We start from the raw sequence: 15,504 nt of genomic DNA, 5'->3' as shown, positions 1-15,504 counted from the left end.
GGAATTTTGAGGTACCTGTGGAGATTTGGGGACAGATCCTCAGCTGATGTAAACTGATGTAGCTGTGTTGGGATCTGGCCCATTTTGCCAGGCATTCTGTAAGCCAAAATTGCCAGTGATTATTGTCCTGAATAAAAAAGCTACCTTCTCATTTTTAAAAAGGGATGCATTTTAGTGAAAGGTAACTCTAAGCACTGAGAAATTGAATAACTGAAGTCAATGGGATTACTCGCAATCTTATAGTTAAACACATGCCTAGGTGCTTTACTATATCAAGACCAGGAGGCTGTTCAGCATCTTGCAAGATCAAGCCTCAACTTTTACAGCAATATAAATTTGGAGTGGCTCTATTTAAATCAGTGTGATGACTCCAAATTTACACTATTTTAAACAAATGTAGAAGATAGTGTACAGTCTTTTATACTGGTACTCCTGTGCATTTTTGATTAGGGACTGAAATTATAGTGGTTTCCAAAATTAGAGGGCGGATTTCTTTTTATGAATAATCTGGATTGTTAGTAGAGCTGTGTGGAAACTGGAATTTCCATTTGTGGGAAATTGCATGATTTCAAAATCAGTTTTTGTTCTGAATTGGAAAGAAACATTGAATTTCCAAATTTCCTGCAAAATGACATTTTCAACAAATTTTGATTTAGGTCACTGTAAACATTTTGTTTAGCTAAAATGTAAACATTTTATTTCTATTTTAACTTTTTAAAATGTTATATTATAGTGTATAATGTAATCTAAAATACATTTTGAAACAAAGTTGTTTTTAAATGAAAAATCAAAGTGTGCCATTCAGATAAGGTTGAAATGCTTCATTTCGAAGCTGAGGGTGTGAGGGGAGTTCATTAAATTTTGTCAAAATTGACATGTTCCTGCAGAATGTTTCAATTTGGATTAATCAACATTTTCCAGTGGAAAAATATTCCATCAGAAAATTTTGGACTAGCTCTACTTGTAACCATTAGTTAGGGAGCTTCAGGCAGCCAACCGAAAACTGCCATCTCTCCTTTTAAGTTGGTTGTTATATTCAAAGGCAGGAAAGCTGTTGTGGCTGATATAGCTCCATTTATTCACTTCTTGATGGGCAGTCTTGTGACTGGCATCCGTATGAAAAGATTGTCAAGAGCCAGTCAGTACAACAGTCACAGTTCATGCATCAGCTGTTTTGCAATTCTGGCAACCTTATTCCTCCGATTTATGTGGATTAATTAAAGTCACAAGCTTTACTGGTGCCTCCTTCTATGTCATCCTTGTCGTTTCAAATATTAACAATATTTAAATAATCAGTGGTCAATATGAGCATCTATGTGTAGCTTCTTGTGTCAGAGTACTCCTATGGCAGGACCCCCTATTGGAGTGACACTGACGTCTCTAATGTCTATTCTGATTCTGTTTATTAGTTTTATCTTTGTCAGGACATTGTGTTTTTAAACAGGCTTAGAAATAGTTTATTTTAACATGGGTTAATCACAGTTTGATGCTGGACAAATTGAATCAGATAAAGACTAGAGAAAATGGTTCCTACTCAGAAACCCAATGGCAGTTTTTCCTGAGTAAGGACTGCATAATTTGGCCGACAGAATTCTTATTGCATATGTCAAGTAGAAATATCCCCCCTTTGGTTTCTATAGATTTAGTTGGGTTTAATAGACAGGATTTCATCCATTTAAACATTATAGGGAAGTTCTTCAGTTGATGTAAATTGTCACAGCATCACTGACTTCAGTGGACAATTTACTCCAGCAAGTATCTGCCCTTATATTTTTATTGCACATTAAAAATTAAATGCACAACAGTTCAACAACTGAAATGAAAATGAGCTGTAAATCGACAGGTTTGCATGGATCCCTAAAAAACTGATGCAAAATGGGAGTTCAACTGCTCTAAAAATATAAAAGTCGTAATAAGAAAGAGTTGTTCTGCATACTCTGAAACAGCAGCCCTCAAATGTGTGGTCCGGGGAGGAAGCACAGAGACTTTTAGCTGGGATTTTCATTGGGGCCTAGTGGAATTAGGCACCCTAATCCCCTTGAAAGTCAATGTGAATTGGACACTAACTCCTTGAGGCTCCTGAGAAAACGCCATTTGGTGAGAAGTGTAGATACTGACTTAAACTAAGGACTGATGGATTTCTTTTGAAGTTGGCTTTTCTTGCTGATAAAACATGCAAAAACTCTAACTAAAACAAAAAAAAGACTACATTTTTTCCCCTGCACTAAATCAAAGCCCCCTATCTGAAATAGCTCCTGAGTATTTGAACACCATAGGCATCAGGGCTGGGGCAAGGCCAAAACTGAATTCCTTACAGATGGCTTCAGCCTTGCCTTGGATTCATATTGACACTGACCCCTTTTTATCTATATTGACAATACAACTGCCCCATTTCCAGGGAACATCACAGGAAAAGATCATACACCTGGAAGTTGCATAATATGAAGGATAGGAAATGTGTGTGTGTACACATGTGCACATGTATGTGTGTGTTTGACTATATTGCCCTCTATTGGCTGGTTGCATGCTACATGCTACAGCTAGAGGCTAGGCCGGCTAATCATCATTAATCAAAGGTGCATGTCAGAATGTTTGGGTGTGATATTTGGACTGTGGAATCCTTTGGGGGAGAATGTCAGGGATGTGTGGAAGATTCAGGAGTGGAGTCTCCTTGGCAGGATATATGGGGACAGAGATCCCAAAAGCTATGTGTGCAGTCTTTCTCCAGGCCTGTAGCCAGTAGCCAGACACACAGAGTAGACAATTAAAATTAAAATTCCAGGGGTCCCCTCTAACAGTACATTTTGAGATACCAAGTGCAATTTCCTGCATTTTAGAATATTGAATTTAAAAAAAGATGAATGCAATGACAAAGAAAGCCTACCTGGTATTTTTTATTTTGGATCCTCACTAGAATAACTTGCCAGCAGCTCAGCAAAACCACAGAGGTCCAAACATGCTGATATATTTCCCATTGATGCTTACTCACCAACTGCATAAAAAAACATCAAAAAGTCAGTAACCCAAGCAGGTTGCCACCTTTCAGCTGCACAGAAACTCTTGGGCTCCCATACCTAGCTCTATCATTCACAACCAGGTCTCCCAAAACTCCCTCATCCTGCTTTCTCACTAGTAAGCACTGTACCCTTAGCATACTACTGCAAGTAGTTCCTCCAAGGGCAAAGTGTGTAGTACTTAGTCTGGACCTCTGTCATGGCTTTGCCATGAGCCCATCTACAAGGCAGCACGGTGTTGTGCTGCCCCACAATCAGACTGGAGATCCTATTGTGAGGTAGAGTCATATTCGGCCTCACAGCTCCCTCCCTGTGGCAATGGATGGACATACCCTCCATCAGCCCTACACCTGGCATAGTTTACATCTCTCTGTAATGCCAGCATGTTGCAATGGGCAGAGTGGACTGTTGCAGAAGCTGCTCCCCTCCCCCCCCCCAAGTGTGCTTTGCTTGAAGAGGGAATAGTAAAGGGGGTGTTTGTTTTCTTTCCTGTATGGACACACAGGATCGACCACCATCTGGCCTGTAGCTAGACCCACCAAGGGCAGAGGCACCTAACTACCTTTGACAATCTGGCATCTGCAATCACAGTGGAGGTATCTATGTATCCTGTAACCACTTCAGTCATAGGGGCATTATATCATGATATTTCAATGAGCAGTATTATTCCAAAGGCACCTGTCTCCTCTCTGGGATCTCTTATATATAGGAAACTGAGGCACGGAGGAGTTAAGTGACTTGCCTAAGGTCACAGAGGAAGTCCATAGCAGACCAGGGAATTGAACAGAGGTCTCCCTCATCTCAGACTAGTCCCTCAGTCATTAGGCCATCCTTTCTCTCCCAGTGAAAGTGTATTGTTTACGTATGTGAGCACCTACACTCAGAGGTTTGCGTCTACTATTGTACTAGTCCCACTGAGGACAGACCATATTTTCAAAGGTATGTAGACACCTAAAGATGCAGATAGGTGCCTGAAGTGAATGAGAGTTAGGCACCTAGGATTTTTTGAAAAGACCACTAGTTGTCTATCTGCATCTTTAGGCGTCTAAATACCTTAAAAATATGGCCAATGGTGCTTACTCTATGAATAGTTCCACTGAGGATTGGGGTGTGTGTGTTAAAGGATCCTAAGTGAGTTAGGTGCCCACAGCCCATTGACTTTCAATCAGAGTTGGGTTCCTAACTCCCTTAGGCCCCTTTGAAAAGCTAGTCTGTAGAATTTACTATTATGAACACCCCGCTGAGGACATTCAGTCTTCCCAGCTCTCTTGATTTTATTGCAAGTACACAAGTCTCGCAATATTTGTTGTTTTTCTTAAAGCCTCCGCTCCTGAAGTCCTGTGATTACCTGAGAATCTCAACTTTCATCTAAAACAAGCAAGTTTCGAGCCTTCATAGTTACAGATAATATCTTGAAAAAGGGAACCCTAAAGATTCAGAATTCAAGGCAAATAAAAAGAAAAACTCTTAATTTTATTATTTGTGAAATCTCAGGATTTTAAAGCAAATCTCAGTTTTTTGGAGCCTGACTCATGATTTTTGAACATTGGGGATTGGCAATACTGGACATTTGCTTATTACTCTGAGCAGCACATCAAGGGTATAGCAGTAGCAGGGAGAGCAAAGAAGGCTGTTTGAAATATTAATTGAGTTTATCTGTTATTCATTAAGCTAATTTCAATATTAATCCAGTATTTAAAAAAAAACTTGGCTAATTTCTAACTCAGGCAAGCTTGTGATTTTAGTAACTGGGGTATTGCCATTGCTAACTAGTAATATATCCATTAATGACCTAGAGGCATGTTAATTATTTGATTTGCATACAAATAGCTATAACTGTGACCAGCTATTTTGTGCATGTTAATTACGTTATTCATATATTGAGTCGCAATCCTACATGACTAGGCATGGTTGTACAGTAGGGTGACCAGATGTCCCGATTTTGGGGGCTTTTTCGTATATAGGCACCTATTACCCCCCCCCCTCCCCATTTTTCACACTTGCTTTCTGGTCATCCTATTGTACAGTAATAACTTTGTATATATTAATGAGCTCTCGTTGTATATTAATTAAAATATGCGCACGTGATTACGAAGATTTGCATATTAACGGCTTCCAGCGGCCGCGAGCGCCTCTGCAGGGGGCGGGCACTGGGAACGAACGACAAGCGAGCTGCCCAATGGTCCTGCAGCCGGCTCGGCCTGGCCAATGGGAGGCGGGCGGGGCTGGCGCCGGCGGAGTGTTCTAGAAGGGCGGGGCGGCGGCGGCGGCTGTGGTAGCTGGAGCCTTCTCGTTCCCCGGCCTTGCTGCAGACATGTCGGCGGTGAAGGCGCTCAACCCTAAGGCCGAGGTGGCCCGGGCCCAGGCGGCGCTGGCCGTCAACATCAGCGCGGCCCGGGGACTGCAGGACGTGCTGCGGACCAATCTGGGCCCCAAGGGCACCATGAAGATGTGAGACCCGCGGGGGCCGGGCTGAGGCGAGGCGAGGCGGGGGGCCCGGGAGAGGCCGCGTGGCCGAGGCGGGTGTAGCGGTGGGGCCCGCTGGGGAGCCGGGCCGGCCGCTCTCGGGAGCCGCTGTCCGCCGTGGCTGGCGGGCTCTCCGCCGGCCCCGCGCGGAGCGGGAGGCGCCGGGCAGCCTCGGGCTCCCGCAGGCCGAGGGGCGCAGAGCGCTGGAGACAAAGCAGCGGGCGGGAGGCTGGCGCTAGCCGCGGCCCCCTGGCCGGGCTGCGCCGCGCCGCGCCGGTGGCCCGTGGCCGTGCAGGCGCCTGGGAAGCCACGCGCTGGGGTTAAGCCACGCGCTGGGGTTGGGCCACGCGCAGGCCGCTGGGGTGCGGGGCAGGGCGGAGGCTGCGCAGCCGCTGACTGTTCTGCATTGTGACCCTCGCAGGCTGGTGTCCGGGGCTGGAGAGATCAAGCTTACCAAGGATGGCAACGTGCTGCTTCACGAGATGGTGAGTGCGCCCCTTTCCCCCGACCCCCTGGGGCGAACAGAGCGGCTGGAGCTCTGTGCGGTAACGATGATGAACGGGGCTTCTCATACAGTGGCTGAAGGCAGCGGTAGTTTGGGCAGATGTTCGCTAAATCTCATGGGTTGGCAACCATAAAGGAAAGTTGTTAATTCCCTAGTTAAAATATATCCGTTGCCTCATTGGTTTGTTGTTTACCGATTTCAGACTTCAGAAAGGGATAGATCTTTCATTCAGTATCCTGCCTGTTACTCTTAAATATGCTCTTGTTTACCCAACATTTCTTTTGGTTCACATAACACTGGTATGTCTCTAAAGTCCTAGTCTTGCATCTGATCAGGGAGAGGCCTGCATTTCTGTTGCAAACAGTAGGGCTCTGGGCAGATGTACATGCAGAACTGAGGCCAAAGGTAGTAAGGTACAGATGTGTGAAGTTAAAAAAGAAAAAGAAAAATGTACTGGGCTGCATGGTGGGTGTGGTCCACGTGTGAGTTTCTGCTACACACAGATCCATTACTACACTGTAGTTTCCCTGCCACATGCTAGCTAAATGAAATATTACAGCAATCTTTCATTGTACTGTACTTTACATCACACTTTTAAATGCCGTCTACTCTGTGCTTGTATGTTCTGTCTACTCCATTAAGGTTAACTTTTCTGTGCTGCTTCTTAAAATAACATCCTTTTTCTCCTTTCCCGGGTCACTGTCAGGCATGTATACATGGTCCTTTTAGAATAACTCGGCTGATAAGGACTTCTTAATGTTTGAAGAAACCAGTGCTGTGCTTTGGTTCTTTATTTTCATTGCTTTTTGGTCAAAACAAGAGTTATGCAAAGTCTATGACCACTATAGCTGGTTCTTTAAATATGACTCTTTAATTAGATGGTGTCACTTTAAAGTAATAAAAACAAAATCATTCAGATGCACTAGTGGTTGTGAAAAGTAAGCACTGGCCAGGTTAAATTGGTTTCAGATAGTTACTCCCATAACAATTCAAGATTTATTGTTCAGTGTCTTGTTTTTGTTTAGCAAATACAACACCCAACAGCCTCCTTGATAGCAAAAGTAGCAACAGCACAGGATGACATCACTGGAGATGGTACCACTTCAAATGTTCTGATCATTGGAGAGCTGCTGAAGCAGGCGGATCTCTATATTTCCGAGGTACGTATGAATTTTTCACTCTCATAAGAAAATGAGTGAACATTTTCCTTTGAGGCTGTTCAGCATCATTGCAGTTAATGTTTCATGTTCATAAAAAAAGGCTTCCGGTGTTACAGCTCTTCCAGAATTATTTTATTTTGAGACACTTTTTATTGTGTAAATACATTGGGTAAAAACTAAAACAGATGATCAGCTAGCCAGGGTTACGTTGTTACAGGTTGAAACCACCTATGATAGATGCAGGATGTACCTTGTATCTACCAATTTGTTTTTGACTTATTTCTATTTGAATTTAAAGCTCTTGTTTTCTAATTGTATGACAATAAGAGGCACCTTCCTAGAGTAAGGAATCGCTGCTGGCAGTGTGTGCCAGGAAACTTAGGCTGATACCTTATTAATTCATGTTGCACAGTGAACACCCAAGTGTGCTTTGTAGTTCCCTTGGCTATAACTCTGTGCTAAAATAATCTGTACTTTTCCTCTGCATTAGAAGGAGTGCCATTCCTTTTACATGTATTCAGAAGGACAGTACAATTTTTATTTTATTTATTTTTTTCCCTTCTCTGTAGCATGCAAATTCTAACTTCAGTCTTACAGCACCAAAGTCATGGGTGTTTGTGGTATCCGAAGTTTGGAGATAACACTTCAAATCTTAACTTTTCAAGTAAAACTAGTAAATAGGAGTTTTCAGTCCACTCATTCTGTTACTTAACTCTTTTTAAAAAATTAGGGCTTGCACCCTAGAATAGTCACCGAAGGATTTGAAGCTGCAAAGGAAAAAGCACTTGAAGTTTTGGAGAAAGTCAAAGTAACCAAGGAGATGGACAGGGAGACACTTGTGGATGTTGCCAGAACGTCCCTGCGTACTAAAGTTCATGCAGAACTTGCTGATATCTTAACAGAGGCAAGTGTGCATGTGTTGTCTGTCATCTACCTTACTGTCCTTTTGTGTAAGGAACTCCAGGTGTTCAGCTTGTTCTGTAACTATTTGGGGAAGGGGTGAGAATGTATGCACGTTGAGGAAATACTGGCTGGGTTGCTTTTTTGATGAATGCATTGTTTTTTATGGAGGCATTCTCTCCTATTTCAGGCTGTAGTAGATGCTGTTTTGGCAATCAGAAAACCAGATGAGCCTATTGACCTCTACATGGTTGAGATTATGGAGATGAAGCACAAATCGGAAACTGAAACAGCGTAGGTAGCTATAAAATGTTGGTAATGCATTCTGTACTTAAAGGTTAATCATAGCTTGAAACTTAATTGCTTTAAAACAGTTGAAGGTAGCTTTAGGGGTAGTATACCACCTCTGAGTCCCTCTGCCAATTTTATGTCAATTTACAATTGCGTTTTCCCGTTTTTCTTACCCCTCTTTTCTTTGAAAAGAGGAAACTGACTACGCAGGGAAAACTACAGAACTGACGAATAGCTAGGTATTGTCAGAATTACAAAATAAATAACCTGAAAAATAGCCTTTTTCCTGTAATCTCTGTTTTGCTAATCTTCTAACAGGCCTGGAGGGACTGGACACAAGTGAGACTAAATCATGTCCCTTTATGCTGGAGGATCTGACTGTATTCTTCTGATACACTTTTCTGAACATCATTATCACTACACATTCATTTCAAGTATAAAATGTACATTAGGTACATGTATACAACTGTTCACTTTCAAAGATTGTTTTAAAACAGTTGTCAGCGTCAAAAACATGAAGTGTCTTATTCCTTTTTAACTATTCCATCTTTTTTGGAATGCAAGTCCACTTCCAGTATAGATGAAGTGTAAGTTTTAGGTGACTAATCAAAAATGGAAGGTGAACAGGAATCCAACTCTCCACCTTTTGTAACTCTAAAATATTGGCAGCACGGGGTGGCTCCTAATGTGTCTTAAGTGTCCTCTTAAGTGAAGATGTATAAAATCTTATCAGAATTACATGTTACGAGAACCATAATGCTTCAAAATTCTTTGAAAATACAAAGAAGTGTAGATATATTTAACTTGAGTGGCATGGACGAATTCTGCATTGGCTTCTTCAGTAGCTAATGCAGTCAGACACTATGCTAGAGTATATTTCCTTTTCACTTGTTCCTAATGGTATGCTTTGTGTAAAGTTAGCATGTCCATACAAGTAGGATACATGATCCAAGGAATTCTTAATGTGACAGTATGGTAGTTAATCTGTTTGCTCAACTATAGTATGAGTTTTATGACTACATTTCAGGAAAACAGAAGTTTCCTACCCTGTGTATAAAGGATTTCTTACAGGTCATCTTACTGACTTTTTACAGGCTGATTAGAGGACTTGTTTTGGACCATGGTGCTCGTCATCCGGACATGAAGAAAAGAGTGGAAGATGCTTACATCCTTACTTGCAATGTATCACTAGAATACGAAAAAACGTAAGTAGTCGCCAGTGAGACAAGGGAAGAAATATACCTGACTCTGGTAGTGTGAATTCATATTTGCATATGTATCTTAAACCTTTTAAGAGTAATAAATACTTTAGAATATCCTTTTATTAAAAAAAAGAGAGAGAGAAAGAACTAGCCTGGTTTTGTGTAAAAGGAGGAAATGAAGTCAAATGTTTAACTCCAAACTAGTGGAGTGATGAATTGGCTTTTGAGGTGGGCTGGATTGTGGACACATTAGCATAATCGTCCCTTCTGTTGGCTTACTGAATGACAAAGTCTCCCTTATGCCTCCAACAAGTCTTACATTGCACAGTGAACACCCAAGTATACTTCATAGTTACCTTGGTATAACTCTGTGCTAGAATAATTCTGTACTGTGCCTCTGCATTGGAAGGAATCCTTTTCCTTTTTACATGTATTCAAAAGGACTGTACACTTCATAGTGCTGTACTGTAATTTTAGCTAATTGATGTCTTAACTGAAACATGTAAGTTAAGTCCCCTTCTGATTTTAAGATTCTGCTATTTTAACACTCTAGAGCACTAGTAGTAATGTTGAACAATTTCTTTTTTTTTTTCTTTTCAGAGAGGTGAGCTCGGGATTCTTCTATAAGAGTGCAGAAGAAAGAGAGAAGTTAGTAAAAGCTGAGAGAAAATTCATTGAAGACAGAGTGAACAAAATCATAGATTTGAAAAAGAGAGTCTGTGGTGATTCAAATAAAGGATTTATTGTGATCAATCAAAAGGTGAGATAAATGAGAATACGAAGTAACTGGAAAAATTACTTTAAAATGTTGGCATTCTTGGCAGGCCTGATGCTTTGTTTTCAGTTAAGTGTATAGGCTTCTTCAGACAAACCCTAGTCAGGCTTGGTCAGCAGTGTATTTTTCAGATAAGTGTGCATACCTCCCACTTAACTTTTGTATGAACTGAATGTACAATTTGGTCTTTAGTGCTGGACTGAATCTCTATTTTTAGTTTTCTTAATGTGTACTTCTCCCTTTGATTATAGGGAATTGACCCATTTTCCTTGGATGCACTTGCAAAAGAAGGAATAGTAGCTTTGCGCAGAGCAAAAAGGAGGAACATGGAGAGGTCAGTTCTTGGGGAAGGAATTTTGTGTTAGACTTTCACTCTTTCCATTTTTACTTTATTGTATATTTTCTTTCAAAACTGAAATAAAATATCCCTTTAGCTCAAGCACATACACCTCTTACAGGAGTAAAAACTGTCGGTCCAGTATAAACCATGTTTACAGTAAGCTTTCAACTCCGAGTAGAATAGAAGAGGCTTGAATTGTTTTAAACTTGAACACTAGGAAATAAATCCCCTGAATAAACAAACCTTAATATCTTGAAATAAATTCACAAATAAGGAGACCAGCCTATATGTTATAACAATATATGGCATGGTGTGAAAAGCATCTTCACTCAGGACTATTCACACAACTAAGATTCTCTAGCTTCTTTTCACTTTTTTTTAATGTAACATGCTTTAGGTGTTTTTATGTACATCCTTTTTCAGATTGACACTTGCTTGTGGTGGTATGGCTATGAATTCTGTGGATGACCTCACTGCTGACTGTTTGGGGCATGCTGGTCTTGTCTACGAGTATACACTGGTGCGTAAGACCTTCATCTTCTAACCAAGGCTAAACTAGATATTCCTCTGGCTCCTATCTGGTGTCTGCAGCAGTCTTTTTCAGTTCAGGCTTTATTGTTAATTCTGCTACTTCTAAACATATGGAGGTCTTTGCCTGCATTTAGGTGCCCATGAGAATTCATTTAAAAGTTTGAGAGCAGTAATGGAAGTCTCATAAAAAGTCACTGGGACTTCTTGTCCTTGTTGCTCCTTGTCATGTGTAGAATGTGTTTGGGGTTAAAGAATAAAATTGAACCAAAGGAAAAAACAAAATAAACTTGTTCTCTATTTAAGGATAAAATATCATTGAGAAGGTATCTGAACAGCTTCTGAGGGTGAGGAGACAAACTTCTCCCCTTCTCTCTCTCTCTTCCCCTCCTGAAAGGTTCAGTATAAAATTAATTTATCTGAATAACTCTCTTGTTGACATCGGTCTTAAAATACTCAGATGCACCATAGTTAAATATTTTTCATTTAGTGATTTACATGGATGTACTGTGGGGTTTTTTGTTAAGCAAAAATGTGATATTAGAAACTTGCTATTGGCATATAGGGTGAAGAGAAGTTTACCTTCATTGAGAAGTGTGACAACCCTCGCTCTGTTACCCTATTGATCAGGGGGCCAAATAAACATACGCTCATACAAATCAAGGATGCAGTAAGAGATGGGCTACGTGCTGTCAAAAATGCTATTGAGGATGGTAAGTCTCGTGGTGGTGGTTCATTTAGCAAGGTCTTATGAGGCACATCTTGAAATGTGCAAAACAGCTGCCAATGCACATCTATGTGCCTGTACTTTTCTGTCAGGTGATACGGATAAATTGTTCGCTTTTGTTAATAGTTTATCCAGACTCTGTGCTAAAGCACACTTCTACTTGAAGTGTTCCCAGTGCCTTGCTGTTTTTAAAGTGAGTATTTAGGAAAGATGGGCACACATTTGGTCAGTTATTGTAACTGAAGTTACATGTTAGGTGACACAATTAATAGCTGCATGTTGCCTTTCTCCAAGAAAGGGAATAAGTTAAGTACTGCAGTTAAAAGTTGCTGGAATACTCTGTTAGTACAAGATGCTCTAATCACTACAGGGAAAATTATTAAAACTTTAGATCTAATTAAATTCAGTGCTTTTGGAAGTGGGAAGAATAAAAAATACATACCTTTAGCTGCAAGGTGTATGTCTACATGTGTGGCAGCATATAGAGTACAGACACCACACACCTCACTAGCACAAATATAAAGAGCAGTGTAGACCGTGAAGCACTGCTTGGCTGAATAGACATGCCAGAACCCTAGGTAATCTACTCTACATAAATCTCTACACACCAAAGCAGTGCCTCCCATGCTACACTGCCACATGTAGCTACATACTGCAGTGTGGACACGGACTATTTTTCACTGCTGTGTGTAGCTATATGTAATATACCCTCTATGCCTCTGGAAGCATAGACGAGGGCTAGGAAAGGCTTGCTTTCCAGTCATCTAAAAGTTTATTACTCTGCATTATCAGTCTAGAGTTCATGCTGGGAAGTATCATTAGAACAGCATTTCTTATCAGTGGAAATAATGAACCGGTAACACATTTTTCAAAAATCTGTTTAAAGTATCTTGAATTAGTATATATGTATGGTGTTACCAAAACCTGAGTTTTATTCCAAGAAAACGGTAGAATTGCTGCTTCTCTTCTATTCCAATCTCCATTTCAAAGGGAAGGAGAAAACAAAAACAAAGCAGCTCTTCTAGATGTTTTTTAACTAAAAATGACACATGAGAACTGCAAACTGTTGATGTGAAAACCTTTTAATATGTGTAGACTTGGTGCTTTATTTAAATTACTTCATGTAATACTAATAATCTTGACTTGACTTTCTGCTGTCTTGCTGAAATGTCTACAGTGGGCCTAAAATATAACTGCTGGCCAATTAGTAAGATTTTTACTAAAAATCACCACCGTCTTGGCATGTTTTTAGTGAATATGATAGAAACATACACGCTTTTGTTTCAACTTCCTAGCTTTCTCTCTGCCCCGTAAAAGCTTGGAGCTCTTCACTACAGTCAGCAAATCTTAAACGGACCTCTTTTTGTCTCTGTGGGAGCTTCATGACCACTAACTTAAATTAGTGTACAGCCTATCAAACAATTGGACTACATAGTGTGTTTTATCTCTTACAGGATGCGTAGTTGCAGGAGCTGGTGCATTAGAAGTGGCAATAGCTGATGCTCTTGTGAAACATAAGCCCAATGTAAAAGGAAGAGCCCAGTTTGGAGTTCAAGCCTTTGCTGATGCTCTGCTCATAATTCCTAAGGTATAAAAGTACTCTTGGTTAAAGTAATAGTTTCAGAGCAGTTATAAAGTGTAGAAAATTGTACCTGTTTTAGCAGTAGTCCACTTCACTGAAGAGTCTTTTGCCAGAGGACAGACATGAGTAATGTTTTGAACTGAAGGCAAGGATGTATACCCTTCCTAATTTTTGTCTGAGTTATACCAGCAGGGGGATATGTTGGGAGCTGCGGTAGAGATTAACAGTTAATGATGCACCTTCTGAAACAACATACAGGGCTTTAAGTTTAATACATACAATGTGCTTTTTTTTTCCCCTTCCTTCCCCCTCCAAGGTTCTTGCGCAGAACTCTGGCTATGACCCCCAGGAAACACTAGTGAAAGTTCTGGCCGAATATGCAGGATCAGGACAACTTATTGGAGTTGATCTGAACACTGGTAAGAAACTTTAAAATATGTTCAGACAATTAGGATTAATTTTTGCTTTGAGCCCTCAAAATGGTGCTGTTTCTGCTGAGGAGGAAATGGAGCTTTTATTTAATGTACAGCAAGTCCATCATGCTTTAGCTTCTAAAGATGTTTCAAGACTGGCGGAATTTTTGTAAGATCTTCTGGCAGATTTTCAATCAGCAGCTTCTTTAGTTGTTTAGATTTACAAGAAGAATATTTCCTAGAAGAATACTTCACTCGTGATGAATAATGTTAATTTCAATATAGCTTTATGCAAGAGAATTAACTGATTTGGTGAGCCACTGCTCCACATTTGGAGGCTCAGACACTCCATTTACAAAGTGTATTTTTCATTGTAACATATGGGCACACAAAGATGAAGGCCAGTGTTTAGTATGAAGTAGGAGATGCTTTGGTTTGCCTCTTGGTGGCAGCAGCAAGTGTTTTGCTAGAAGGTGGGAATGGGTGAAGGGATGGATCACTTGATTACCTGTTCTGTTCATTCCCTCTGGGACATTTGGTATTGGCTACTGTCAGAAGACAGGAGATTGGGCTAGATGGACCTTTGGTCTGACCCAATATGGCCATTCCTATGGTGGGGGTGGGGGGAGAACATGTTAATGTCTTGTGATTTCCTATTGTCTGTAACAAGATTTTTGAACTACATTAATAAAACGCATCAATTGCTTAAAAGGGGATTTATTTTGCATTCCCAGGTGAACCAATGGTGGCGGCGACAGCTGGAATTTGGGATAATTATAATGTCAAAAAACAACTACTTCATTCATGGTAAATTCTTTGTAATTTTTTTTTTAATTTTAAATTAAAATAGGCTTCCATTGCTACTAGTCAAATTTGATGGATTGATATGGGATGGGTTAATCTTTACAGAAATATTTTATCTAAATGTACAGTGTAGAAATATAACTATATTGTACTCACATGTTTTTATAAAAATGACTAGTCTTGATATCTGTTTCACCTCTGTCTGCCATAGAGAAATCAAACTTCTTAAATAAGCCAAGATTGGTTTATAATAACTTACAGAATGACACTTCAACAGCCGGTACAAGTTTTTTAACAAGTTAGTGAATGTAGAACATAATCTACAGAGTGGGTGTGTGAAGTGGGGACTGAAGGGGGGGAGATGCATGCAGTTGGTACTCTTGTTTGGATGAACTGTAGAATAATGCAGAAGTTTTGACCATCAATGTTTTGATCTTTTTAGCACGGTGATCGCTAGCAACATTCTTTTGGTTGATGAAATTATGCGAGCTGGAATGTCGTCTCTCAAAGGTTGAACTGAATCTGCCCTCTGCTGTGATGGTTGCCTTGAGTAGGGAGATGCCCTTAAGTAACTTCAAAAAAAAAAAAAATCCAGCTACAGGCATTATTTTCTCCAGCCTCCAGTGGATCTTCACAGTAACAGAAGTAGCCCTCTCTTTGGAGTATACATAGCCACTCTCAAACATTCGCTCCTATTCAAATATTAGGTTCTAAAATCAGTTATTTATTTTTTTTCTTAATTGCACTGAAATGTACAACAGTCTTTTTACCCAATAAACAATTCTGCTCTGTGCTTA

General features: G+C 40.4%; 2 protein-coding genes and 3 non-coding genes across 6 annotated transcripts in view; 4 read left to right on the top strand and 1 right to left on the bottom strand.

Moving 5' to 3' along the window:
- The window catches only part of PSPH (phosphoserine phosphatase), a 23,931-nt gene extending 18,479 nt beyond the window's left edge, over nucleotides 1-5,452 (bottom strand). Inside the window, exons 1-2 of one of the 2 annotated variants that reach the window (XM_073315786.1) lie at nucleotides 5,099-5,452; nucleotides 2,885-2,992 (exon numbers count right to left, since the gene is read on the bottom strand). Coding sequence is in view for 1 of the 2 variants with exons in the window: in XM_073315782.1 (XP_073171883.1) it covers nucleotides 5,099-5,118 (20 nt within the window). In the remaining variant the exon portion in view is untranslated. The remainder of the gene's footprint in view (nucleotides 1-2,884; nucleotides 2,993-5,098) is intronic. The other variant, XM_073315782.1, reaches the window with a different exon arrangement.
- CCT6A (chaperonin containing TCP1 subunit 6A) lies at nucleotides 5,264-15,504 on the top strand. Its single transcript, XM_073315779.1, has 14 exons — nucleotides 5,264-5,465; nucleotides 5,902-5,965; nucleotides 7,011-7,145; nucleotides 7,876-8,049; nucleotides 8,236-8,339; nucleotides 9,431-9,541; nucleotides 10,139-10,298; nucleotides 10,565-10,647; nucleotides 11,077-11,173; nucleotides 11,747-11,894; nucleotides 13,363-13,496; nucleotides 13,807-13,909; nucleotides 14,638-14,710; nucleotides 15,150-15,504. The coding sequence occupies exons 1-14, from the start codon at nucleotides 5,329-5,331 to the stop codon at nucleotides 15,220-15,222; spliced, it is 1,596 nt and encodes a 531-aa protein (XP_073171880.1). The 5' UTR covers nucleotides 5,264-5,328; the 3' UTR covers nucleotides 15,223-15,504.
- LOC140899916 (small nucleolar RNA SNORA22) lies at nucleotides 7,550-7,681 on the top strand. The gene has a single exon (XR_012155503.1). It is a non-coding gene; the product is annotated as a small nucleolar RNA SNORA22 (small nucleolar RNA).
- Nucleotides 9,148-9,283, top strand: LOC140899915 (small nucleolar RNA SNORA15). The gene has a single exon (XR_012155502.1). It is a non-coding gene; the product is annotated as a small nucleolar RNA SNORA15 (small nucleolar RNA).
- On the top strand, nucleotides 9,859-9,991 carry LOC140899917 (small nucleolar RNA SNORA22). The gene has a single exon (XR_012155504.1). It is a non-coding gene; the product is annotated as a small nucleolar RNA SNORA22 (small nucleolar RNA).

This window comes from Lepidochelys kempii, chromosome 17 (genome assembly GCF_965140265.1).
Source record: "Lepidochelys kempii isolate rLepKem1 chromosome 17, rLepKem1.hap2, whole genome shotgun sequence".
Classification (NCBI taxonomy): domain Eukaryota; kingdom Metazoa; phylum Chordata; order Testudines; family Cheloniidae; genus Lepidochelys; species Lepidochelys kempii.
Note: the sequence above shows the minus strand (reverse complement) of the source record. Positions and strands in the feature narration are given on the sequence as shown.